The sequence below is a fragment of the Aspergillus campestris genome (assembly GCF_002847485.1).
Source record: "Aspergillus campestris IBT 28561 chromosome Unknown P168scaffold_1, whole genome shotgun sequence".
Taxonomy (NCBI): domain Eukaryota; kingdom Fungi; phylum Ascomycota; class Eurotiomycetes; order Eurotiales; family Aspergillaceae; genus Aspergillus; species Aspergillus campestris.
The window spans coordinates 4,457,900-4,483,438 of record NW_020194336.1 but is presented as its reverse complement, the minus strand read 5'-3'; the positions used below and the strand labels follow the sequence as shown (position 1 = coordinate 4,483,438).

General features: G+C 52.0%; 9 protein-coding genes across 9 annotated transcripts; 5 read left to right on the top strand and 4 right to left on the bottom strand.

Moving 5' to 3' along the window:
* Positions 1-330: 330 nt before the first annotated feature.
* On the top strand, positions 331-2,113 carry P168DRAFT_332832 (amidase; the record flags this gene model as incomplete). Its single annotated transcript, XM_024841665.1, has 2 exons — positions 331-1,792; positions 1,932-2,113. 2 exons carry the CDS (start codon positions 331-333, stop codon positions 2,111-2,113), a joined length of 1,644 nt encoding a protein of 547 aa, XP_024697849.1.
* Positions 2,114-2,837: 724 nt separating this feature from the next.
* P168DRAFT_230007 (PHD finger domain protein) lies at positions 2,838-5,428 on the bottom strand (the record flags this gene model as incomplete). Its single annotated transcript, XM_024833214.1, has 3 exons — positions 2,838-3,024; positions 3,073-5,130; positions 5,403-5,428. 3 exons carry the CDS (start codon positions 5,426-5,428, stop codon positions 2,838-2,840), a joined length of 2,271 nt encoding a protein of 756 aa, XP_024697848.1.
* A 1,398-nt stretch (positions 5,429-6,826) lies between these two features.
* Positions 6,827-7,808, top strand: P168DRAFT_301800 (uncharacterized protein; the record flags this gene model as incomplete). The annotated part of the gene is made up of 4 exons (XM_024838571.1): positions 6,827-6,941; positions 6,998-7,069; positions 7,306-7,495; positions 7,620-7,808. The coding sequence occupies exons 2-4, from the start codon at positions 7,011-7,013 to the stop codon at positions 7,806-7,808; spliced, it is 438 nt and encodes a 145-aa protein (XP_024697847.1). The 5' UTR covers positions 6,827-6,941; positions 6,998-7,010.
* Positions 7,809-9,361: 1,553 nt separating this feature from the next.
* Positions 9,362-10,036, bottom strand: P168DRAFT_33376 (uncharacterized protein). The gene has a single exon (XM_024841684.1). The coding sequence runs from the start codon at positions 9,936-9,938 to the stop codon at positions 9,447-9,449; it is 492 nt and encodes a 163-aa protein (XP_024697846.1). The 5' UTR covers positions 9,939-10,036; the 3' UTR covers positions 9,362-9,446.
* Positions 10,037-11,094: 1,058 nt separating this feature from the next.
* P168DRAFT_315269 (DUF2293 domain-containing protein) lies at positions 11,095-12,097 on the top strand (the record flags this gene model as incomplete). The annotated part of the gene is made up of 3 exons (XM_024839882.1): positions 11,095-11,367; positions 11,464-11,586; positions 11,636-12,097. The coding sequence occupies 3 exons, from the start codon at positions 11,095-11,097 to the stop codon at positions 12,095-12,097; spliced, it is 858 nt and encodes a 285-aa protein (XP_024697845.1).
* A 2,589-nt stretch (positions 12,098-14,686) lies between these two features.
* Positions 14,687-17,111, top strand: P168DRAFT_247792 (pseudouridine synthase PUS7). Its single transcript, XM_024834093.1, has 2 exons — positions 14,687-14,929; positions 14,978-17,111. Exons 1-2 carry the CDS (start codon positions 14,718-14,720, stop codon positions 17,022-17,024), a joined length of 2,259 nt encoding a protein of 752 aa, XP_024697844.1. The 5' UTR covers positions 14,687-14,717; the 3' UTR covers positions 17,025-17,111.
* An 833-nt stretch (positions 17,112-17,944) lies between these two features.
* On the bottom strand, positions 17,945-19,433 carry P168DRAFT_315266 (uncharacterized protein; the record flags this gene model as incomplete). The annotated part of the gene is made up of 3 exons (XM_024839881.1): positions 17,945-18,981; positions 19,034-19,117; positions 19,199-19,433. The coding sequence occupies 3 exons, from the start codon at positions 19,431-19,433 to the stop codon at positions 17,945-17,947; spliced, it is 1,356 nt and encodes a 451-aa protein (XP_024697843.1).
* A 541-nt stretch (positions 19,434-19,974) lies between these two features.
* P168DRAFT_301796 (uncharacterized protein) lies at positions 19,975-21,468 on the bottom strand (the record flags this gene model as incomplete). Its single annotated transcript, XM_024838570.1, has 2 exons — positions 21,416-21,468; positions 19,975-21,331 (listed from the first exon to the last, which is right to left on the bottom strand). A coding segment is annotated over exon 2 (1,245 nt), but the record flags the coding sequence as incomplete, so codon positions are not given.
* Positions 21,469-22,528: 1,060 nt separating this feature from the next.
* Positions 22,529-24,072, top strand: P168DRAFT_324246 (uncharacterized protein). The gene is made up of 2 exons (XM_024840806.1): positions 22,529-22,728; positions 22,789-24,072. The coding sequence occupies exons 1-2, from the start codon at positions 22,627-22,629 to the stop codon at positions 23,920-23,922; spliced, it is 1,236 nt and encodes a 411-aa protein (XP_024697841.1). The 5' UTR covers positions 22,529-22,626; the 3' UTR covers positions 23,923-24,072.
* The last annotated feature ends 1,467 nt before the right edge of the window (positions 24,073-25,539 follow it).

Sequence of the window (25,539 nt, the reverse complement as noted above, 5' to 3'; positions counted from 1 at the left end):
GAGAATACCCCGCAGGAAACTAACTACAGACATTCTGTGCAGTAGGGGGATACATGCACGAATTGAAGTGCTGTTACTACGTTGACGTACAGTACACTCTACAGGTCAATCATATCTACTCCACCGAACAGACCAGACACTAACAGTTTACCCCCCACTCAGTCTATCTCCATCTCCAATTATCCACTTCTCCAACTACACTACACTACACTACCCTACACTATTATCAGTACCTCCAACGCTCAATCCTCAGGAATATAAATAACATCTGCACAAGAACACACACCACAATCTTTCCACCCAACTCGAACATCCATTATATGAATGAATATGGACAACCCCCAATATACTCATGTCCACGAACTCACCATCCCCGCTTACCACGCCGCACTCCTGAACGGCACAACAACATGTGAACAGACTGTTTCAGCTTATTTGGCTCAGATAGATAGGTATAATCCTACTCTTCGGGCTATCGTCACGGTAAATGAGAACGCTTTGGATGATGCACGGCAAAAGGATATCGAGCGTCTTCAATTCCTCCATGACAACAACACCAGCAGCAACAATCCCACCCCAGAGGAAGCCGACTCGAACGATTCAATCCCCAGGAAGAAAAAGCTACACCCCCTACACGGCGTCCCCCTCCTCCTCAAAGACACCTACACAACCACCCACCTCCCAACAACCTCCGGCGTCCTTGCCCTCTCCACCCTCCACACCCACACCAACGCCCCCATCGTGCAAACCCTCCTCGCCTCCGGCGCCATCCTCCTCGCCAAAACCAACCTCCACGAATTCTCCCTCGAAGGAACAACAACCTCCTCCCTCGGCGGGCAGACCCTCAACCCCTACGACCTAACACGCACCCCCGGCGGCTCATCAGGCGGCACCGCCGCCGCCCTAGCCGCTAATATGGGGCTCGTGGGATGTGGCGGCGACACGATGAACTCGCTGAGGTCGCCCGCGTCGGCGTGTGCGGTTGTGGGGTTCCGCCCGACGATGGGGAGGGTGTGTACGAGTGGCGTGATGGGTGTTTCGAGGACGCAGGATGCGTTGGGGCCGATGGGGAGAGGGGTGGGGGACGTTAGGGTTTTGTGGGGGGTTATGAAGGGGAGCACAGCTTCTTCTGCTACCGCTGCTGCTGCTGTCGCTACTGCTAGCACCAATACTGATGCTGCCACTGATACTCCTAACCCCAACTCTACTGATAAAGAAAACATCCCCCTCCGCATCGGCATCCTAACAACCTACTTCCCCTCCTCCGACTCCTCCAACCCCGAAAGCCTCACAATCAACAACATCATGCAAACCGCCCTCCAAAAAATCCAATCCTCACCCACCCTCACCCGCCCAATCCACTTCATCCCCCTCTCCCCCCAACCAACCTGGGAAGTATCCCTCCTCCGCACCGAAGCAGACACCCAATCCTTTGAATTCAAAGAAGAGATGGACTCTTTCCTGCAATCCCCCTTCATAAAACACACCCCGCACAGATCACTCGCATCCATCGCTGCTTCCGACGAGTATCATAAAACAGCAGTAACAGCCGTATTCCACGAGACGTTACAAACAGAGAAATTCAACACGCAGTGCGAGGCGTATAAGGCGCGTCTACAGCGAATCAAGACGTTAAAAGAATCCGTACAAACGTGCTTTGTGAATGAGAGACTAGACGCAATGGTCTACCCGCATCAGAAGAACCTGGTTCTCCCAGTGGGCGAGGTCGTGCAGAGCGGACGAAATGGGATTCTGGCGGCGTTGACGGGGAGGCCGGCTGTTTGTATTCCTGGTATTTACCTCCCCCCCCCCCCTCCTCCTCCCCCTCCTCCTTCTTCTACTTCTTTTTCTTCTTCTCCTTCTGCCCCGTCCCAATTCCAAATCATCATATATGATATATATAATTGCTAACCACAATATATGAGAAATAGCCGGCTTCGCTCAACCCGCAGAACAAACTCCCGGGCCCGGTATACCGGTTGGACTAGAGCTAATGGGCACACCATGGCAAGACGATGAATTGTTGGACATAGCGGAGGTGTTTGAGGGGATTATCCAGGGGAGGAAGCCTCCTTTACTCACGTCTGATTTATCTAGATCTGGGGATCTATAGTTTGATCTAGATCTAGCTAAAGTATATAGTGTTGTATGTTGGCACTGTTGTATATACCATTGTGTGCAGTTTATATATAGGTATATATACTTTTAAATCGGTAAAAAGAACCATTGGAACGAAAGAAAGACTGAATAGTATTGACATATCGTTCGGGATCAAGGCAGGTTGTGACAAACCGATGCATATATTAAGGGTCCTCCATAGATTATTGTGTATTGAATATATATAGATAGACAGATAGACCTCGGTTAATACGGTTAAATATCAAGATAAGCCTTATCGGAGGCGGTGATGCGATAAGCTCGGCCTTCAATCCAATCGGAGTTGTTAATTCCCCGAGATGTGGGTCACTTCCCACCGCCTACGAATTTCCCCGGACTTATTTTCTCTTATATTTCTCGTGTCAATGCTCACATACTGGTAGGCAGGCTTACTGATTACTGTTTGCAAATTTAGTAAAACTGATATCTGTATAGATACACTAGATACATAACGGTGTCGCTCGACTCAATCAACAAGATAATAAACTCCGACAGTACCAAACACCGTACAACAAGGAAAGGTAGGGGTATTTCTAAATTTTGTTTCAAATGCAAAGGAAACACAAAGGAAACCCAGTGGAAGAGAGTGAAAGTGCCCGTGTCTTAGGTTAAGACAGACGGATCGAGTCATCTATCCGTAAATGGTACACGCAAGAAGAAGTACTGGACGCAGTCATGAATCATCGGAATCGAAAGGATTTGTGAGCCAAAGGCGAGGTAGGCGCATGGCCAACCGGACCAACGGGTACACGGATGCGATTCCGGCGGGTTGGGGTCTGCGCACAAAACACGCAGACGTAGGAAGACGGGAGATTCGACCGCTCGAGGCCGACGCATTTGGTGTGGAGCCAGTGACTGCATGATTCGCTGGTCGAGTAAGTAGAGCGTCCTTAAACTATTGGTCATCAAACTTACCACTGGATCATGAGGTGGCCGCCGTTGTCCATGGAATTACAAATGCATCGGGTTCCACTGCTAGGATTGCTGAAGCGGTCGGTGGTTGGCGTGGCCAGGTCGGGGTCGGTCATCGTGGTCGGGGAGGAGGCGTTGGGAGGACAGGCGTTGAGATCTAACTCAGCCCCGAATCGTGGGGGCGAGGAACGCAGATGTGCCAGCGAAGGGGGAGCCCGGGTGCGTGACCCGTAGCCGACGGTGTGTGGACGGGACACTTGCCGTCGCTGCCGCACCACCTTGCGAAGCGCATGCTGCGCGTCCCCGTCATCCTCCTCCGATTCGGGCAGAGGCATTACGGCGGAACTGGCACTGCGGTAGGAGAGGTCCGAGTTCACAACCTGTCTCTTGGGCGTCGTTCTCTTCCAATCCTCGATGGTGGAGTGGTACGTCGGCCGTCTCGCCAGTCCCCGCGTATTCGACCACGGAGAGACCCGCCCCGACTGGGAGGACGCTGCAGATGTGTAAGACCCCTTAGAGTGGGGCCGGGACCCGCAGTCACTGTGGGCGAGCACAGATCTACCGGCGTCAGAGAAGGCAAAGGAAGGATTACGGCTGGGAAAGAGCGAGCGGTCGAGATACTCCGCCGAATCATACTCGCTCTCGGTCGTTGAGCCATCCAAGTCCATACCCGTGACCGGGTCCGTCAACCCGGTCGACGACTCAGGCACGGTTTGCATCTCCGTCTTCGCTCGGCCGTCTCTGCCGATCCGGAGGACGACTGACTGGGAGCGAGTGGGAACACTGGCAGTCGAGCTGGACCTGGATAATGGCTGGCCTGCGGGCTTGATTGGAGAAGACCGGCCCTTCTTGGACGGGCTCTTGCGGATACCGTTGGTCGAAGCCATCATGCCACTGGACAGCGGGCGCCGAGACGTGGCCGCCGTGAGCGTGAGGCTGCGAGTGAGTCCTGGGCGAATGGGCTGAGGTTGTCGAGGGGTGTGATCCTCCTCGTCCTCCTCGTCAAACCCCAGCAGACTATGGTGGGCGTTCTGAACGCGGCGAAGCTCCTCTCGCTTCGACTCCTCGGTTTGGTGGTGGTACGGTTGACGGATGGGAGGTCGGGAAAAGAGTCGCTTCTCGGGAGTGGGCTGGGGGCCCCCAAACCGCCGGGCAGGAGAGCTCAGGAACATAGCTGGGTCCTCCGCTTTGGTCACCGGGACTCGAGGGGAGGTCGAAAAGGGTGCCGGGAAGAGCGCCGCATCGGTCGCTGGGGCGGACGAGATTCCGTAGAGGCCGCCTTGGAAATCGGGCAGCTCCATGGTCGTCCCGATATCGGGCAACTGTGGGATCTGAGAGTCGTGCATGGCATGGGCGTTGACTGGTAACGTGCCCGCGGGGTGGGCATCGAACACACTGGAATGGTGGTCGGGCAACCCGAAATGGCTTCCCGGCTGCTCGAAATCATGATCCCAGAACAGCCGTTGCTGGGGGAAGAAAGGAGAGGCCGAGGGGTCCATGGTCCCGAGATGGAAGGGATCCGAGGACGCCTGGAGATCGCCAAACAGGCGGGGAGAGGCCCCCATCAAGCGACTAGGAGTCTCCAGATGGCTCCCATCCACCACACTGGAGGCGGACGGGCGTCGATTTGTATTTTCCACGTTCCCCAGGCCCGTCACCTTTCTCTTCGAAGCGCTGCTGGGCGGAGGGGTCTGCATCGAGGCCGCGGATTTGGCAGACGCCACGGTCTGGGGAGCATCTTCCTCCGGAGGGCCCCGTGGGTTTGCAGGGCGCACACGTCTGGCCGTATCGGTCTGGTGTTCCAATGCCCTTACACTGTGGCCGCCCGACCGATCTGCGCCCGTCTCGGGCAACCGCGGGTGGTTGATTGAAGGGGTGCTCAGGGCGAATTTGTGGGGGGTGCGGAGGAATTCCGGGCTCGAGGCATACGGATCGGAGGTGTCCCAGGTGACCCGGGGGTCAAAAAAGCTGGACTCAAGTTTGGGGGTCTGGAACGCCGTGTCGCCAAAGACCGGAGGAGTCCTGGTGGGGGTTTGAGGTTCACCGTTCGGATAGCTGAAGCTGCAAGTGAAGGGGGGTTCGGTCAGCATCATCGTTTCGAACATTGATCACCGGAACGGAGCTCGGAGGGAGCTCCGTCAAGAAAACAGGAAGATCCGTCTGGTGTATATGCAACAAGATTGAAGAAGACAAAGGGAGGGATGAAAGAAACAGATTTAGAGTAGGACAAGTCGGACAAGGCGCCGCTGGCAAGGAATAGCCGTTGCAACCCAAAGAGACCCCGCCGCCGAGCAAGAATGTCAGGGAGTACGTAAATTGAGAGCAGAACATACCTGTGGACGGGCTGATCCCAACTCATGTCAGCAACGGTGATCCCAGCAACCGATGGGAGCAAGCTGCCAGGCAACCCTCTCTGGCGGGCGGAGTCCAGATACTTGAGGAGTGGTCTGGAATGCTCAAGGAGAGGGGGTTTGAGGAGGGATCAAAGAGCCGACGAATGTAGACCTCCACAGGACCATTGAACCAAAGCTAAATTTGCGGACGGCTTTGTTGACGAATCTGGAACGTCTCCGCAGGGAACAAAGGTCCTGGAAAGAGAGACCGGGACGATAAACGGGAGATATAATTTTTTTCTTCTTTTTTCCTTTTTTGTTTTATTTTTATTTTATTTTTTCTTTTGGTTGTTTTCCAAGCAAAGAGAAGGAAAGGGGGGAAAGGAAAGAAGGAAAGCGGAGAAGAGTTGTCTGTTTGCTTTAAAGCATAGTCTGGAGTGGGAGTGGTAAGAAAAAAAGAGCGAGATCGACGGACAAATAAGCCCGAGATGGTGGATGGAGGAGAAGAGGAGGAAGACAGGGTACGATCCGAGGGATTGAGATGGGATGAACAACGAATGGATTGGAGGAGTCGACTTTAGTTGTTGGCAGGGTAGGCTGTAGGCAGGTACCTAGGTAGGTAGGTAGGTTGGTAGGCACCGGATCGGAGCTCTCCTGAAGGAACAAAGGGAGGAGAGTTAAAAAGCGGAGGAATGTGATTAGTGCCTAGAGGGAGTTTGTCCTTAGTGATATCCTTGAAATGAGAAACGAGGAGAGAAGGAAGCAGCAGTACCTTGAATGGAGAAGAATTGGCAGATGAGAGTGAAGAGAAGAAGAAGAAGAAGAAGAAGAAGAAGAAGAAGAGAAAGAAGTAATGGTTGGAATCCTCAGGCTGTCGTTACGATGAAGAGGATTTTTTGTGTTTTCCTTTTTCTCTGTTTGTAATTTCGTCGCTTTTTTTTCTTTTTACTTTTTGGGTTATTTCAATTTCAATTTTTACTTTCTTTCTTCTTATTTGATTCGATTTTATTTTTCCTGGATGGGGCTTTTTATTACTGATTGTTTACTCCGCAGATCCACAGGAATAGGAATAAATGACAGGGTGGGAGTAAGGCTAGTATCAACTGAGAGATACAACAACTGAACCATGAGAATGGACTCGGATCAATTGCCAGTAGATAAACAGATAGACCTATACATACTTAGGTATTGTACCTACTTGATTCCCTGCGTCGACTCAACTACGTGGAAATCGATCTGATGTAGGTCACATGATAGGTCACGACGTAGTTCTTGGTAATGGATGCATAACTATAGTTATGTTGGGATATCAGTCAGGTTAAGCCCTACTTTATACCTGACGTTATACCTACAAACCCTTGCAATCACTCTCCGTGGTTATTCGTTCCATCACTCATCCACTACAGTCGACCCCGCTATCGCATATCAGCCCTCCTGGGCATTACAGACAAAGACGACCTAGCCAGCCCTAGTGAGGACGGGTGGTTTGCGTCAGACTTCTACCTGTTCCACTATCTCTGTCCCCGCAATTTCCATGACGTGCGTGTTTCCTGTTCCCTGTTGTCTTGTCCCTTCTCTGCTAATCTTATGACTAGCGCCTGACCAAATATGGCTGACGTGCGAAGACCCGTCGGCCCTCGTCGCAAAATAACACGAATTCCTTCATGGTAATTTGGAAGGGGACCGGCGGGCGGCACAGAAGCTCATGGGGTAGAGGTCGGAGGTTCGATCCTGCATATGAAAGACCTCCACCGTCTGCTGCAACCAAGGTCATCTGGGAGCACTGGGTACTGTCCAGCAGATAGTCTTTTCTGCTGAAAACGTCGAATGGGAGATAAGCTACCAGCCTCGTCTCGGTCTGCCCCTGATATCATATCACAACAAGTGGCTGTCTCTACGACAGGTCCCTCCCTCTCCTTCTTCGACCAGTGGGCCAACCGGCGAAGACTGGCGGCAGGCGCCTGGAACGCCAAAAGTATCTCGCAGAAGAGTACTTTGCCGCAAAGCCTGGTCCGAACGAAGCCGCTCCAAATATTGGCCTACATAACTGTCTCCAATATGTCCTCAATGGCGCTACCTACCCAAAAGACAAGGTAGATAGCCTGACAGAAACCACGGCGCACAGACTAGGGGCGATGTACGAAGCAGACTATCTAAGGGAGCAGATAGGGCTGGAGTTCCCTCCATCATCGGCATGGGGACCCTTCACCCAAATAGCGAATCACCTCGCAACCGGTAGTTGTACTCACAGACATGGAGCTTGCTTCGGGACCGGGATATCTGCACAACTCCAATTGGGATCCGCCTGCATTTCCCCAAACCCCTCCAGTATCTCGCACCTGCGCTGGTGGAGTCATCCACGTCCTGGGAGATGATCCAGGACCAGGTGGAGGCTATGGCCTCTGAAGCAAGGTCTGGTTCCGGTTCATCTACAGGGCGTGGATGGGAAATCGAGTTGCCCGTGACGAAGGAGTGATGAAGAGCAACCGGGCTTTCCTAGAGGCTTGCAAAAAGCTCAGGCATTGGCCATGAACGACGCCGTCGACGCAAAACAGCCCTCGTGGTATGTCGTCACCTATTCTTACTTTCACTTACATTACCGACATCTCCTCTATCTCATTCCGTACACGGCTACTCATATCACATCATCGTCCTCCTCATCGGTCCACTATTAGTCTTAGCATATTTGGTGTGAATTCCTTTTCTGCCTCAGGCACTGCGCTCTCGTAGCTAGATAGTTGAATGGAGATCGACTTTGTCATTACGGGCGAACGCCATCTCGACTAAGCAGAAAAGCAATAATAAGAATTACAATAATAAAAAAGCTGATTTCCAAGGTCATGAGTATAAACTAATCAATTGATCCCCTTCCCCCCTTCGAAGTTAATTACGTGCATCATCTCTATCCCTTCCCACCGTAGCGTCATCATTGGCCCTGAAAACAAGGACTCGACGGATCGTCTACTGGTGGATCGACTACCTCGGGTCAATCTCATGGATCAATCGAGTCAGATACATCTGAACGGAACGGCAGGACCGAAAAGCCTATGGTAAGCTGATCGGAATCTCTTCCACCGAAACAGCCAATCGATCCAATATCCAGAGTCCTTCGGACAGAACCTGATAAACAGAGTGAAGGTGTTAAACCAGACCAGTGACACCTCTTTAGGCTGCCTTCCTGCCTTCCTACCTAGTAGCCACGGTCCCTTAGGTTAGGCGGACATGACCTGGTGGAGCTGCTAAAGGCTTTAGTTCCCCGCCAAGGGGACCAGGCTCTTTCAGCTCCAGCCTCGATCGATCATCCCACCAGTCCACAGTCCATACTCCATAATTAGTACGGAGTACCAACGGAGAGTCCACCCAATGCCCCAACATGACGACATCCCGTCTCTGCGCGGAGGAACTGACCTGGTTGTATGATTTGGATACCAACCCGCCCCCATAGTGTACCCCTGACTACCTACCTACACTATGAGAGAGGACCTTTGACAAATAACGAACCATAACTAACCAAATTGAATTACGTGGTTCACTCCAACCCAACGTGACGGGCGGAACATTTTCCATCGTCGCTTGCCTCTAGCTCACAGCCTGGCGATGGATGATCCATCCTACCTACTAGTTAGTTAGCTTAGTTGGCATTCCCACGGACCCATCTGAGAACATCGGGGGATTGGCATTGGCCCACGCAACACAAAACAGCGATCGGATGAGAGGCCAGTTTGGAAGTCTAGACTATCGTCTCCTATCTATACTCTCTCCGGAAGGACTTGCCTGTAAAGTGCTTGATTGGTTGGGTATTTTGGCCACGGAATGAGGTGTAGAATTACACCGACTGGCAGGCCGGAGGAGAGCCTCGCGCAATTCCGCTTACTTAGATTAGTACTTAAGGCTTATTTGCTATTTATGATGGAACGGTATGGTGGAGATCCAATCTAAGCCGGGCTCCTAATTATGGGCGTGTTTCCCCGGTCGCTATTGCTACGCTCGTATTCCCCATATTGAACAGGGCGCCTAATGGCCCCGGGCCCTTCACCACTACCCCTACTGTACTATAAGCATCCCTAATAATAACACCCCAATAGATCCTCCCCCCCTAGGCAGAATCCCTCCCCCCCATCTAAACCCCGTACCCTTCTCGTCAGCCATGCAGACGCACCCATGGGACCTGCAGCAGACTAGGTGGCCCACCCTGCCGTGTGACGCCGTCGCACATACACTATGCACGTCCGCGGACAGGAGAGCTAATAATGTCCTGAACCCCTGACATGGTCTCGCAGCCGCCCTGCAGCCAAGGGCCCAATTATCGCTCTCCCTGTCCCCCTCTTCCCCCCAGCTTCTATTTGCGTGGTTTTTAAGTTGAAGACATCGGCAAGGGAGTTGACCGCCTGTGCTGGACTGGACTGGGCTCTCTGGCAACCAGTTCTCACTCACCCCGCCTTGGAGATGCCATATTGGTGGTAGATGCAAATGCACGTTGGCTTGGTATGGTCGAATCTGGAACTGAGTTTTGATCGCTGCATGCATGGTTAGCATATATAGACAATCCTGCTGATCGGTAAGTCGCTGGCGACTGGGGTTTCAAGCCTGGTCCATGTCTGATCGAAACTCTGCTCTACTATATCTGATCTTAACCCTACCAAGGCGCAATGTCCATGTCTTGCCCTATATCCCTGGAGATCCATGTCCCTTAGAGATCTGACTCAGGGAGAGTGTCGTGTTCTAGCCCTTTCATAACCACTGAGTACCAGCCAAACATGCCCGTAGCGAATGTCTAACATGCAAAGCGACATCTGGCTGGCACCGCCCGAAGGCTGTTTCGATGATTGTCTCGGTATCGGCTCTCGGATCCGAGACCGTACGCTCTGGACAATGAAGTCGAAAGCAGACTGAGTCTACCCGGTGGCACTCGTCAACCACCAAACGGAGATTGACTGGAACCATCTGCGAGCGTCTCCCGGGTGATTCTCGATCATGTACCGTCCCGAACCTCCAGTCTCCTCAAAGTGACTTGTCATCTTGAGATGCGATGCGAAACTCTTGTACCACTTGCAACTAAGTTTGCCTCATAGTTGCCACTCCATGCAAAGCCATCCCACCGTTTAACCTGGGGGGGGGGATTAAACGGTGGGATGGTAATGGTCATGATCATGACCAAATGGTTGAATGCTTGACACTTGGAGGAATCGATCGCCCACACGGTCCTTACAGATCCATTTATGCCTGATATACAAGGCAGCAAAGTACACCGCCTGGTGCCCCTCAATGAGAGCGTTCATACTGGGCCACGATTGCCCCATGATTCAAGCGTTGGTTTGGGCAGAGACCGGGTCGCTTCTCCTTTTCCATGGGTCTCCATGTCCTTATCTTTGCTTAGTTCCTTCCTCTTTGATCATGATTTCCTAAATAGAACAAGACATGGGTGTGCCGCTTTTGTCAACAAGTATCAATATCTGATTGTTCCATGATCTATGATCTTTGTGTCGGTCTGCATCTGTGCCCAAGCAGATGATTCACTCGCTCTTTGATAGCAGCTCAATTAACTACATATGCCTCTTTGTCTGACAATCACTACACTTCTCTTTCATATTGAAAACATAGATAACCTGTTTTATACATTCTCATGTTTTCATCATCTTTCTCTCATCCCAGTCCTTTCCACTACTACCCACTTTTTACGATGACTCCAACGATGCGATCCCCGCGCAGAAGACACGCCAGGAGGCCGCACACCCACGGAAAGAGTCGTCCCGCAAACCGGTTTGCGAACAGGTCGATTTTATCCGATCTGGGCCAGACGCGCAAAAATAGTCTGTCTGGAGGACGCCGTCGCGGCGGTAGCCTGGTCGGTGTCGCCGGGATCAACAAAAGAAGCCCGGTGCGGGGCACCAGCAATCGGCGCGCACAGGCTCAGAAATACGCCAGACCTCCTAAGCTGCCGCCTTCGTCTGAGCCTTTTGAGGTGGTAAGTGTTTCTGTCCTAGGATGATTGGTATCTTGGGAGCTATCAAGTCCGGGGTATAGAGAGAAATACTGTAGGTGCTGACGGAGCGGCGGGTAGAATTGTTTTGAACATGATTCGTTCCCCGATGGTTATGTCTTCGTTCCTAGGGGGGATGTCTACATCACTCGGAACTGTCGTGCGAAAACCAAGCAGTCTCATCGGATAGTTCATTTAGTCTGGGTGAGTAGCCCCTCTCCAGTGACTCATCAGCAAGACCTAACGGAGACAGGATCGATCGGCCAAAATTAAGCTCGGCATTCGCGTCCCAGCAGACGTTTACGCCGCGGTTCTCGAGTCGGCCTCGGCGACAGCCGACACACGCGCCAATGCAACCATGGCTCGCGACGAGAAAGATCTAGCCCACTCCCAGCAGCTCCTGCGTTCGCAGTTCCCACTAATGCCGGACGAATCCATGAAGATCATTCTCGACCATGCTTTTCGCAAGGGCTCGGGGCGTGTAGGCCGGTCGTCGAATCTAACGGATCACCATAAAGCCATACTGGCCGTCGAGGCGCACATCCGCCATGCACTCACGCCATACGAGGACCTTTTGCGTGCTGGGGTCAAACGGCCAACGGCGCGTCATTCGGTCTGGGGAATGATCCAGTCGATCAAGAAAACCTGGGAGGGATGCGGTGCATGCAGTTCACAGCCCAAGCCTTTCGTGTTGCCTCTCAGGAGTGCAGTCTAATCCTCTTTCTCATTGTTATATTTGCATTTTGGGTGTTGGGTTTGAAGTTAACAACAACTTCGGTGTTTATTTGTTTTATGCGCTCATCTATACACGTCTGCAGTATTGCTGGTGTTTCATCGCGATGGTGTGGTTTTGAAAGAGAAAGAGTCTGCCAGGCGCAGCTGAAAGATGGATGACTTTTACGAACCCTATGACGTTTACGAGAAATTATATAGAGAGGTGGCACATGCCGGTGATTGATGGAGGTGGGGGGATAGATTCGATACATGGCTGTTTATCATTATATGGTGCTCGCAACACACCTGTTATTTTAGTATACCAACCCATACCATATTTCTTTTTGCAGACTTCTACTCTAGTAGGCATATACAGGCTTCCACTCCAGTATACATATAATATATAATATACTAGGGAAGATAGTACAATGGGTGCATCCCCTTCTTTACTGGGGGTATCCAGAACAGAGTACGCAAGCAACGCTGTGCAAATCACCTACCTACTGCAGGAGGACCGAGACTTACAGTTAAAGATAAATGATTTTGACGAATCCTGTGAAATAAGCAGTGACTACAATCAGTTAAACATCAACTAATCTACACTCCTTCTCCCACATATTTGACTATTTGCATTCTGATGTTCCTTGCAAATTACTCCTAATCTCTTTAGATTTAATATCATCGAGTCTTTCATCGCTTTGACTGTGCTCCATCTGTTCTTTTCCCGATTCTCATGGCTACAAAGAAGGGGTGGTTGGTTGCGAGAAACACGGAGAGTCAAAATGACAGTTGATGTTAGAAAACACTGCAAGTTAGCCGGTGTTGGTTGAATGCATATCTCACGCTTCTACAATATATGATAAACCGTGGAGGTTAGACACGATGGTTGTATACCCTTCTTTACTGAGGTCTATGTCAACGAGACAAAGGGGGCAATGCTGTGCTAACGTCTGTCTATCTACTAAGGTTATGTAGCAGGTAGGTGCCAAGATATGATCTGGTTTCTTGGTGGATAGTACTACTGTGGAGGAAGTTTACTGGAATTACTAGATGCGGAGGTCGTGATACTAGGTTTTTGATAGCCTGTACGGCATTTATGTTTGTATTCTGAGCATACTATGAGGTATTGTCAATAACGAGGGAAATCATAGTTACCCTTCAAGTCCCAAAACAAGAAAAGAGAAAAGAAAGGGAGAGAGAGGGAAAGAGAGAAAGAAAAAAGAAGATAAGACCAAAGAAAAGAAAGAAGTTACTCCCACTGGATAACAATTGCCATCTCAACAAAGTCACACCCACAGGGAAACGCACTTCCCTGCACAGCATGCTGATTGAAACAAACAGAAAGGGGAATCTTGTCGAAAAGGCCATCATCGCGCGGACAGGTCGCCCGCAAAAACTGCTTATTTGCCAGATCAATGACTTTAGCAGGCGAGTAATCCGGCACATGCAGCTGCTTCTTCAGGTTGAGCTTGATGGCGAGCCGGCCGGTGTTTTCGGCGGGCGAGCCCACTGGGTTGTCGTAGCGCTTGGTGGTGTTGCGGCGGAGGAACTCCTCCTGTACGGCGCGGGCGACATAGTACATTGTGGGCTCGGTGACGGCGTTGATAGCTGGGACGTCGACCTGGAGGAGGACCGTGTCGGTCATTGCAGAGAGGTCGGGGGCCAAGTTGCCCTGGGCATCTAGGAAGGAAAAACCTTCTTGGATGAGCATTAGCTTATTCAAGGTAGCGGGGTCAATGGGGGTGTTGGGTGAAATGATTTTCATTGACATTGTGATGGCCCGGGTACTCAGCTTTTTCTTCTTTTTCTGTTATTGGGTAAGAGACTTGGAGTCTGGGAGCTGACGGTAGATGAAGTATTTGCGATGGTGATAATGATGATGGTGAGAGATGAGATCCGATGAGCTGGGAAGGACGGGTTTATATAGTTTTGCAGATTTACCTACAGGTATATGTAATTTCGCACTCAAGCTTTTGATATCATTGTGAACGCCATTGTTGAGACGAAGTGGATGATCTCTTAGTTGTCTGATAGGCTCTTTGTTCAGAAGTATTCCTTTGTTGTAACTTCGAGAACTATATACACGAGCTATTGTGCAAGAATGAAGCTCTCTGTGTTGTTGCTGAATAAAACAATGTGCTGGATAGGAGCCTTTGAGGTTGTTGGTATGTAACAATTGTGTTCATTGAGCTCTCAAGTATCTCAATGATAAACTATAGATGACTGTAGTTTGTTTATGCCTGCATTATGTTCAGTCTGGGAACAATGCATGATTGTGATGGGAATGATATCAAGAGGAAACAAAGCAGTATGGTGTCTTGTACTTGTATCGAGTGTATTTTGTTGAAGATTGCGGATATAATATAGAGCTAGTTTTCTTTCTTTCTTTCTTTCTTTCTGCATAATGCATTCAATGATATCCCCTATCCTTGACAAAGATAGATCAGACAAGTGTAGAAAGAGATATACTATATCGACCGATCTGGTAATAGGGCTAGCCCTGCGCTAACCCGTTTGGGACACGTCCTTGCGGGACTCAGCGCAGGCTCCATCTCCGTTTCCCGCAGGAAGCTTCTGCTACTCCGCAACATCAATCTCTCCTCCCCCACCATATCATCGCAATGGAAGGTATCGATATTGTCGAATCGCCGCGTAAGCGCATCAAGACGGACAATGCCACCGCGACCGATGACTCGGTGATTCCCCCGTCCGACGCTCAGCCCGCCGCGGCCAAATCCGACGAAGATGCCCAGGCAGCGAAGGAGATGGAGGTCGGAATCACGGATTTCGTCAGCTCGGAGAACCAAGGATTCGCCGGTATCTTGAAGAAAAGGTTGGTGATACCACTCGATTGATAGGAGGCTTGAATTGACGGTTCCAGATATACCGATTTCCTTGTCAACGAGATCCTGCCGTCGGGCGAGGTTTGCCATCTGCGGGACGCGCCCGTGCCGCAACCTCGTGCGAAGCCGACTAGCGACACTGCCCAGTCGACGAACAAAACGACCGAGGGGGAAGCAAAGCCGGAAGAGGCTAAGAAGCCGGAGGAGGCCGAGTCCGCCGCTGGGAATGATACCCCCGCTGGAAATGATACCCCCGCATCGGAGAGCACACCCGCCATTGAGTTCCACATTGCAGACGAAGACCTGGCCCTCTTGGAATCACTTTTCGGCGCCGATTCCACGGAGAAGATGATTTCGCTTCACAAGCGTGCGTTGGCCAAACTCAGGGCCCGACCCAGCGAACTCGGACGAGTCCCAACTATCGTCGTTGATGACCGCGACGTGCGCATCAAAATGCACCAAGCAATTCGCCGGATTTTCAACTCCCAGCTCGAGTCATCCACCGATCATGATGGCTTGATGACCATCTCCGCCGCTCCCAACCGCAACAAGGCCAGCCGTGGACCTAAGGGCGAGGGCGACAAGCATACGCAGCGGGGCCGGATCAACTGGGACGAACTCGGCGGTCCTTATTTGCATTTCACCATCTACAAGGAGAACAAGGACACCATGGAGGTTCTCTCCTTCATCGCACGCCAATTGAAGATGAACCCCAAGAACTTCCAGTTTGCGGGTACCAAGGACCGGCGCGGCGTGACCGCGCAGAGGGCTTGCGTTGTCCGCCTGCAAGCCGATCGCCTTGCCAGGATGAACCAGGTCCTCCGCAACGCCAAAGTGGGTGACTTCGAATACCGCAAACACGGCCTGGATCTGGGAGATCTCTGGGGCAACGAGTTCGTTGTGACCCTGCGCGAATGCGAAATTCCCGGTGTCAACCCCCAGGATTCCGAGACCGCCGTCTCGACCGCCACGGAGCTTGTCGGAACTGCGCTGCGGAACCTCCGCGAACGCGGCTACTTCAACTACTACGGTCTCCAGCGGTTCGGCACGTTCGCGACGCGGACCGACGCCGTCGGCCTGAAGATGCTGCAGGGAGACTTCAAGGGCGCCTGCGACGCCATCCTCCACTACAGCCCGCACATCCTCGCCGCGGCTCAATCCGGCTCGGACAACACAACAGTCAGCTCAGACGACAGAGACCGCGCGGTAGCGCTCTACCTCTTCGAGTCCACCGGCCGCAGCGCCGAAGCGATGGAAAAGCTCCCGCGTAAATTCTACGCCGAGGCAAACCTCATGCGCCACCTCTCGCGCAGCAAAACCGACCACCTCGGCGCTTTGCAAACCATCCCCCGCAACCTGCGCATGATGTACGTTCATGCATACCAATCTCTTGTATGGAACTTCGCCGTCGGCGAGCGCTGGCGCCTCTACGGCGACAAAGTCGTCGAAGGCGACCTCGTCCTCGTCAACGAACACCGCGACAAAGAAGAAGAAACCATCATCGCAGCAACACCCGCCGTAGACGCCGACGGCGAAGTGATCATCGCGCCCCAAGCAGACGACAGCGCCTGCGCCGCAGACGACATGTTCACGCGGGCGCGCGCGCTAACCGCCGCCGAGGCCGCCAGTGGCAAGTACAACATCTTCGACGTGGTGCTGACCCTTCCGGGCTACGACGTCGTGTACCCGCCCAACCAGATGACAGACTTCTACAAGCGCTTCATGGGCAGCGAGCAAGGCGGCGGCCTCGACCCCTTCGACATGCGCCGCAAGTGGAAGGAGGTCAGTCTGAGCGGGAGCTACCGCAAGTTGCTGAGCCGTATGGGGCCGGATTACTCGGTTGAGGTCAAGCCTTACGCGCGCGACGAGACGCAGTTTGTGCAGACTGATCTGGAGAGACTCCAGTCTGCTGGTGCCGAGGGCGGTGCTCCCGCTGAAGGCGGCGCGGAAGAAGCCAAGGAGGACAAGCTTGCTGTTGTGCTCAAGTTTCAGCTCGGGTCTAGCCAGTATGCTACGATGGCGCTGAGAGAGCTGACGAGGGGTAAGGTCAAGGCTTATCGCCCGGATTTTGGAAATGGGAGGTAGGCTCTACCCTACTATTCTGGGCATCTAGATAATTGCAAATGGTGTGGGGTGAATAGAGCTCACCACACAGAATAAGAAAAGCTCTGTAGATATATAAAATTATTTGAACTTTGATATATACGGTTAACTGTAACATAGAGGTTGCATATAGTATGTGCCACCCGTAAATACTCAAGACAAAAGGTAGGGTCACCTGGCCAGCCCCATATAAGTGCAGGTGCCAGCTTCCAATCCGGATCCATCCACCACTTACAATACCTTCTACACTTCGCACAAAGTACCAAGGCAAGGCTATAAACAGCAAGTCGCTTCCAGGCGAGCATCATAAACCCAAACGGGACAAACGTATAGTCAGTAGACACCTAGGTCGATATACATACGTACTTGATTTTCTTGACAGCTCGAAGGCTTTCTCTTTCCATTTGAGTGCTCACCCCTTGCTGCTTTTTACTCACCGAGTAGATCTGAGCACGCCCTGACCATGCTCTAAGCAGCCTGAGACGATCATCAAGCAAGAGATGAGTATATGATGCACACGGGCGATCGAAGCACGTCCTGCATCGATCATGCGGAGGCTGCGCAGCTCATGTGGAACTTCAATTCAGGAGGATCCTGGTCGTCACGGTCAGGACGAAGCCACCAACCCCTCCCCACATACGAGATTCGAATACCCCAATTCCATCTCTGAGCGTTCCCGCACGTTCTGGTTTTGGCTTGAATGACAAGAAGACCGAAAATGGAAACAGTAGATTCTCCGCCCGACCTGCTTCGCTAGCCCAGCTCCGCTCATTCGCTATTTACAGGGACTATTGGCTGGGCCGTTCCGCATGGGCGGTACCGAAACAACGATGGCCAGTGCTCGTTTCATCCGCCGACCTGAGATATTGGAACGACAGAGTACAAGGATAATGAAGGAGTTCCTATACGGTGGATAGCCACCCCTTCCATTCTGATAACGAAGTAAGCCCTCGGATAAACCGACGGGCGAACGAAGGCGGACACAGCGTCTCGCACAAGCTGCAAGTCTCAGATTCATGTGGCAGGCCCCAGTCCACTGGCACGCTGTTGCCAAAGTGTCGGACAAAGTCACAGTATGAACGCGGCCTCAACAAATGCGTGCCCCAGAACAAGCTGAGGGGATCCATGATATCTGTCTGGGGACCAGAACGCCGTGACGACCCCTTGCTTTGCTCTCGCAGGAATTTAGTGTATAGGCTCTCGATCTGCGACGACTGTAAATCAAAGTCGAGAAAATCCGCACTTTGCAGTGTTGATGCTGACTTGGACACTCTCATTACAGCTGTATGCAGATCACAGGAAGAGTTTCCAAGATATTGATAGTGCTCGAAGATATTATGAAGCAGGGGTAGAGTTTGACTCCCAACTGCCTCCGTGCTGGCCTGGATTATTTGGGTTATACTTGGGAATAGATTCGTCGGGCGTGTTTCCTCGAGTAACAGGTCCACTAGAGACTGTTTTAGAAACTCGTCTGTCGTTTCATTGGGAGCCAACCCGTCGTCGACACTCCAGCAGGCCCCGGGCAACGGAATGTTTGTCTCCAGGAGTAGATGTAAATCCCGGCGGAGCTTCTGAGCGAGAAGAGCGTCTTTTCGTAGAATGAAACTGCACCATTGGCACACTTGTAAGAACCCATCATCTGCTAGTCCTTTGCCGCGCCGCGTCGTCCACGGCACAGCGGTCTGCTTCTGACACCGGAAGCATTCGATAGGAAGGGTTTCAGGGTCATTAACATTGTCCCATGCCAGCTTTGTCATATTTTCGAACTGCAGCCGGCAGGGCTCGGGACACGAATATTTCAAGCTATCCGGGTCTATATATTGTGAGGCCAGCTGGAGGGGAAATCCTCCGTTCCATAGTGCCATCTTCTGATATCGAAAACAATCCTCTCCGAAGGCTTTGGTATGCAGTGTCAGTGCATGGAGAACCATCAAAACATCTGTCCCGTCCGAGTTAGTCGGGGAGCTTTGACCGGCGTCAAGAATACATACCTAATGGAGGCATCTGATCCCCTGTCCACGTCCATCCGCCATGTGGCCCGTATGACTTTTCTAATACCTGATTCGAAGCGGGCCCTGGAGTGCCAGTCACTGATAAACGAGTCCACCAAACAGAAAATCGATGGATAGCCCGCGAGACATAGATTGACCACCGACTTTCCTCCGCCGCGGACTGCCGAGCTGTCGGGTCTAGTTCGTGTTTGTTTTTATGGACATACTCGGTCTTGAACAGGCCCTTTGTCTTCAAGACCGTCTGCTTCAAGTCCAAGAAACATCGGAGCAGCTGTATATGTTGCTGGCACTCCTGCGCAGGCACGATTGGTGCCGCCTTCTGCAGTAAAGGCGTGGCCTCGGTGAATATCTTGGTTCCTGGTTTCTCGCGGTCAAGCATGATGCTGCTGCTGTTTGTGGTCCCGAGACGGAAGAACAAGGTCTGAAGGTGTCGATAAGTTCTCTGACGAGGTTGCAAAGATCGGTGTTTCGTTTCCCCGTGGGACTCTAGCCTGGTGTTCATTAGCCTATCACAGTCTACGTGCGTGATTCCTGCTTGGTGTGGAAGCCATAGGATATGACGACACCTGCCTCCTGCCATCTGGCAGTTCACCTCCGAGCCCGCAGCGGTGCGAGTTCGGTGGCGGGGGGGTAGAATCCGCAGCGAGTTCAGTGCCAGGGGGGTAGAATCCACGGCGGACTCGAATCCCCGAAATAAACTCAAACTAGGGTTAGCTTAATTTGACTCTTTTAGCTTAGGTATTCAGATAGTATTTCAATATATGTACTAAATCTCATTATCATCGCGTCCCAAACAACACACACATACAAGCGTCCATTATTTAACCCCACCGCACACAACAACACAAACAACACTGAACATCAGCACATCAACATCAACGCGGCCTCACCCTCTCCCTTTCCCCCTCATCATCACTAACAGATGACACAGACGAGACGTCATCGCGATCATGCAGGTGTGCGCGTCGGTCGCTCATCGCTGACATGACAGACAATTGGTCGTCCATGGGGTGGTCGAAGGGAGATCGCGGTCGTGGCTCGACTGCTTCGTTGTGCCAGAGGCTTCGCTCTGAGATGGGGTCTCCGGTGGAGTGGTAGGGTGAGTGTGGGTGTTGTACTGGTTGTTGCTGCTGCTGCTGCTGTTGTTGTTGTTGTTGGCCTGCGCCGGCGATGAGGATGGCTGGGTAGTTAGTGGGGAGCTGGCTGGTGGGTCGGACGGTGTCGCGGGCGTGGTCGCGTTCTCCCTTCGTTGCTACCGCTGCGGGTGGTTCAATGTTGATACTCGGGTTTAGGTGGCGGGGAGATGGCTCTGCTGGTACTGCTGTGAACGGCGCGGGGGAGTGCGGTTGCGGGGACGGGAAGGGTGGGGGGTATGGCTGTGTATGTGCAGGTGTAGAAGCAGCCGTGCTCATGACGAGATTGTCTGCAGAAGGGACGGCCTTGTTTCGTTTTTGGCGGTTGCGACGGCGGAGGAAGAAGTAGATTAGGGCTGCGATTATGAGGGCGCCGACTATGGAGACGGGGACGGCGATGGCGACTTTTGTTGTGGTCGGCATCCCTCCTCCCCCTCCACCTCCTTTTCCTTCTACGCTGTTGCTCTTGCTGTCTTTGCTGGCGGAGGTGTTTTTGGGGTGGTCAAATGTGGTGGTTGTGGTTTTGGCTGAAGGTTTAGACAGAGTATGTTTTGTTGGTATCGGGTCTTCTGTCGTGGTTGGGAACGACTGGGTCGTAGTAGTGCCGGGTTTTGGGTGAGGGTTGTGTGGTTCCTGGTCTCCCGGTGAAGTGCGAGTCGTTGGGCGAGGGTTATTGTCGTTGGTATTGGCTCCATCTTTCGAGGTGGATGTCGTATTTGGGTCTGATGTTGTCGGCTGTGATTGACCAGTTGGGATTGATTGTGTGGTGAGTTGGGATCCGTCTGTCTTGTGCTCCGTCGGCTGTAGTCCAGGAGCGGTATTTGGGAACGTCCCATCGGAGGTCTTTTCTGTGCCTGTGCCTGTGCCTGTGCTTGTGCCTGTGCCTGTGTCTGCCGATATGGACTTGGCTCCGGCTACGTTTTTGTCAGGACCGAAATCATCGCTCCCTGTCCAGGAAAACTCGGTACTGCTGTCTCCGTCAATCATTGCAGTCGCTGTATCTATGTCGTCAGGCGCCATGTTTGTATGCATATCTCGCCGGGCGGACGACCGTTCTCTGGGGGTAATGTTGTTCAACTTTCGAGGTATACTGGATTGCGTCGCTTGTTGTCGGGTGGGTATATTCGATGACGATCCCGTCTCGCTGGTTCGAGAGTTAGACAAGACACAGACCAACTCGACTATAGAGCCTCATATCGCAAAATGCGACACTCACAGTGGCAAGTACCCGAAGCAAGATTATGTGAAACAGATGGTGGGCACCAGCATGAAATTTGTTGGCGACATCTTTGTCTGCAAGGCTATCCGACAACAAAGGACGAGAAACGAACGACGAACTAACCGGCTGGCCTAATCTACAAATAAAGGAAGGGAGAAAAAAAAAATAAGTGGGATAATAATTCAATAGAAAAAAAAAAAAAAAAAAAAAAACTAACGGCCAACGAGGCGCAGCAACCGGGACGTGATCACCCCAGAACTACTCCATAGTCCATCCTCTTGTGTTTCGTCTACTAGTCATATAGAGTGGTGACAACCAATCAAGAAAGGTCACATAAACGCCCAAGATACGAAGCGGCTGCTCTGGCACCGCGAGACGCATGCGACGGGATATAGGTTGGTGGGTTGAGATGCAGTAGTCGAGGAGCGCCGTACGCGATCTCTATCGAATGTGCTTGTCTTTGCAAGCGCCCACGGCGTTCATTGTCTCCACGATGGTGCTGGTAGGCGCCCATCAACAAAGAAGGCGACCCCGCCCAAAAATGAAAATAGCACGTCAGCCGTTTCTCGAGTGGCAGTAAAGCGGAATCAATAAACCTTGACTCGTGGACCAGGTATTCAGCACTATTTGATACTTAGCATCCTGATAGGAAGAAGTGGTGGTCGAAATAGTATTAGCACTGCAGCCTTGCATGGCCTGTCCATGGGGCCAAAGCCTTCAGGATCGTCGCCGCGGACCAATACTAACCCTAGAAGATTTCAGCAGTGCCCCGTCCTCACCTAAGGATGGTTTGGGAAGGAGTTCAGCGAGTGTCAGCAAGGTGGGACCATCGGATTGACGAGCATCGGGTGTGAATTGAGCAGCTCGTCATCATTCTGACCGTCGATCAAAGAATGGAGAACGAGAGTGGAAAATGGAGATGGAGATGATGCCAAGAATAACTGATGGATAAGAACAGCCCTATCCACAGCTGAGTCATGTATGTAAAGCTATCTCCACGTGATCGCCACGGGAGATAGATCACCCAGGGCTAACCCTATCCGGTTAGACTCGCATCCTGATACGTGTGAACCAACGAGATCACAGCGATGGATGATGCATGACGACTTCCCCCTCGTTCTTCCCCTCCTCCCCTCCATTACCCAATCCTCGTCTGTTTCATTTCTCTCCGATCCTGGTCTGATCGGCAAATAGTTATATTGATTATTGCGTAGATCGCAATGAGTGGATTGAGAGGAGTTATCAAAGAGGGCTGGCACCCTAAAGGCCGTGAGGGCGGTAAGGAAAGTTGGCGGGGCGACTTCAAGGGCATCAACCAAGTGGTACGTCTCCGGTCAGGCTGGGTTCAGTCCTTTTACTCACTGTATACTTTACATTCATAGGCAGGATGGATGGGTAAAGGCGGCAACAAAGACGGAGAAACGGAAGAGCGCGTCTCCCGACCAATCTCGTCGCTGAAGGATCCCAGATCCTTTGGGCCACCTCCCAAGCATATCCAAGCCCATAGCCCGGCTGCTGCTGCCAACCGGGCGTCCTCGGGCTCTAGGGGGCTAGGAGCTCCACTGTCGCAGGATGAGGTCGATGAGCAGAACTATCGCGTACAGCAAGAACGGCAAGCGGAGTTGGAGGTTCAAGATGCAGCGGCACACAAGCCGTCGCCACCCCCGGTACCGTACCGGTTGAACACGACCGGTATCGACACATCCACGCTTCCGCCGCCCCCATCGAGGCGGGTAGATGCAGGTACAGAACACGGGAGATCGTCACCAATGTCGACGTCCAAGCCAAGCCTCCCTCCTCGCGTTCCTCCGCGCACCAACTCCAGCACGCAGTCGCCGGCCCCGCCTCCAGTATACTCGGCACAACAGCCCTCAGACTCCTACATCAACGAGGGTGCAACCGCCCGCCTCCAGAAGGCAGGCGTGTCTGTCCCTTCGCTCGGAATTGGGGGTAATAGCGGCCAGGGGCGGCGGGATAGCAACCCACGTAGCTCGGCATCCCCGACCACCGCAGGCTCTGGTGGCCAAGGCTCCCTGAACGAATTACAGACGCGTTTTCGCCAGATGAGAACCGATTCCGCGCCGTCTCCCACCCAGGCACCTTCCCCGCCAGCCCGGAGGAGCACATACGGCCAGGCGCAGTCCCCCGCGCAAAGCTCCCCCAGCTCGACCCTGGGAGACCTGCGCGAGCGACATGGGGACAAAATCCAAGCCGGAAGAGAGAAGATCAGCGGTATCAACGAGAAGTTCGGCATCAGCTCGCGCTTCAACAATTTCGTGGATACTCACCGGTCCTCTCCCAGCACTCAGACGCCGCTTGCTGCGAGTACGCCCCGGCTGGCGTCTACCGGGGCGTCTACGGGGGCGTCTATCGGGTCAGCAGACGTCAGTGCGGAAGCGGCACGTAAGAAACGCCCGCCTCCGCCGCCGCCTAAGAAGGTGGAGATGCGCTCTATGCCTGTTGGTGCGGCTGCACCGTCGCCTCCGCCGCTGCCGCTGGATACTAAGCCCCGCTGAGCGGGTTTGATTTGATGCTGTCTGGCTATTAGTGTGACCCTACTTTCGGCTGGTTATATTCTCGAGTAGATTGGTGATTATGTATAACTAACCCTGTGGATGTCTGTACGAATAGAATTTGTTTATAGAAAGGGTCACTACTACTATCTTACCTTGTCATAGCTTAGGACCACCTCATGCTGTCTAGAGTAGATAACTATACGACCACCAACATTACGGTTCAGGCTAGTTCGATATCTGGTCGACCTAGTAGGTTTAGCAAAAGTGTATCAACAACTGAACGGAAAACAACATTGACTAAACAGCGTCATAAGTACTAGGATGCCTCCCCTCTCCCTAGACTAGATGCAGCTCATGTCAACTGTCCCGAGGCTACTTATGTTCTATACTAAGTAGTCCTCTACCCAGCACTCACCGCTTCCGATAACCCATCAAACCAGCAAACACATTCATTTCGCTACAAACTCCCACCCCACCTTCCGAGCCCCGAGGGAGCAGTCCTTCCGAACTTACCCTACTTGCTGGATCCTCAATCATGGGTTCATACCCCCGATTTATCTAAATTAAATTGAATGGATCCAGGCAAACATCATGTCGTTGCATCCCCCCACTACCCACACACTGGGACAGACATCCAGATAGTTACTCAGTGGGTTTCTACTCAACATCAAGAAGACAGTGCCTCACCGCTCAATGAACGCAACAGGGCCGCGCAGCTGCAGAGTAGCAGCTACCTAGCTAGCCCCTGGCATTCTTGTTGCCTTTATGCAAGGAAGATCTCAGGGCAGCGTTTACTTTCGGAACTGCTAAATCTAGTATGTTTGTTTCTGCCTTTCATTCCTTGGGGCAGATCCCGACTCAGACCCCGGGCGAGAAGGATGATGGGGTCCTGTAGGTTACTAGGTAGTCCATAAGTGCAAGACTCGGGTGATCTCCATGATTTACGTACAGAGTATAGCTGTTAGGCGATATGCATCCTGTTTCTGAGGTTTTGTGGAAAAAGATGATAACGATACATAATTATGGCTCCGAGCTGGTATATCTTGGAGATGGAAACAGAAAGGGTCAAATAATAATCGACTAGCGTATAGAATTAGCCCTGTTGGTAGGCTGGAGAACAGTGGAGAAATGTGTCTAATGCAGCAGGCTAAGACATTCTCAGGTTCGACTGCTTATCTGAGATGAATCATGGAGGGGAAGGGATTGATAAGATAGAGTTTGATGGGCGACTGTTGATTAGATATCTATCCATCCATCTATGACAGTACAATGTCTTTGTTTGTGATGGGCATTGTTCATGGCGCATTGTGCTGGTGGATTGTTCCAATCATGGGCACACTATGCTTATGTCTATACTTTGGTATGATCAATAGAGCTGTATCTTCTATTCTTGAGGCTTGGATGCTGGGCAGTTGGTAGTCAGGATAGCATTGACGGCGGAGCTAGAAGATAGCACGATCATCAGAAGTCAAGAGAAGGGCGTATCAATCCAGATCTTGGTTTAACAATAGATAATAGGTGTCAATTGCTTAAAAGGATCTAGTAATGAGACTACAATACGTTTATACCGAAAAGAGAAAGAATGTCAGGTCAACAAGTTAGTGCAATTCAGATCTA

Excerpts from the sequence above, each read along its gene's own strand:
- P168DRAFT_324246 (XM_024840806.1), top strand. The coding sequence starts at position 22,627 with ATGAGTGGATTGAGAGGAGTTATCAAAGAGGGCTGGCACCCTAAAGGC. Across the intron at positions 22,729-22,788 it reads TCAAGGGCATCAACCAAGTG|GCAGGATGGATGGGTAAAGG; the intron begins GTACGTCTCCGG and ends TTACATTCATAG.
- P168DRAFT_247792 (XM_024834093.1), top strand. The coding sequence starts at position 14,718 with ATGGAAGGTATCGATATTGTCGAATCGCCGCGTAAGCGCATCAAGACG. Across the intron at positions 14,930-14,977 it reads GCCGGTATCTTGAAGAAAAG|ATATACCGATTTCCTTGTCA; the intron begins GTTGGTGATACC and ends TGACGGTTCCAG.
- P168DRAFT_33376 (XM_024841684.1), bottom strand. The coding sequence starts at position 9,938 with ATGCTAACCATGCATGCAGCGATCAAAACTCAGTTCCAGATTCGACCA.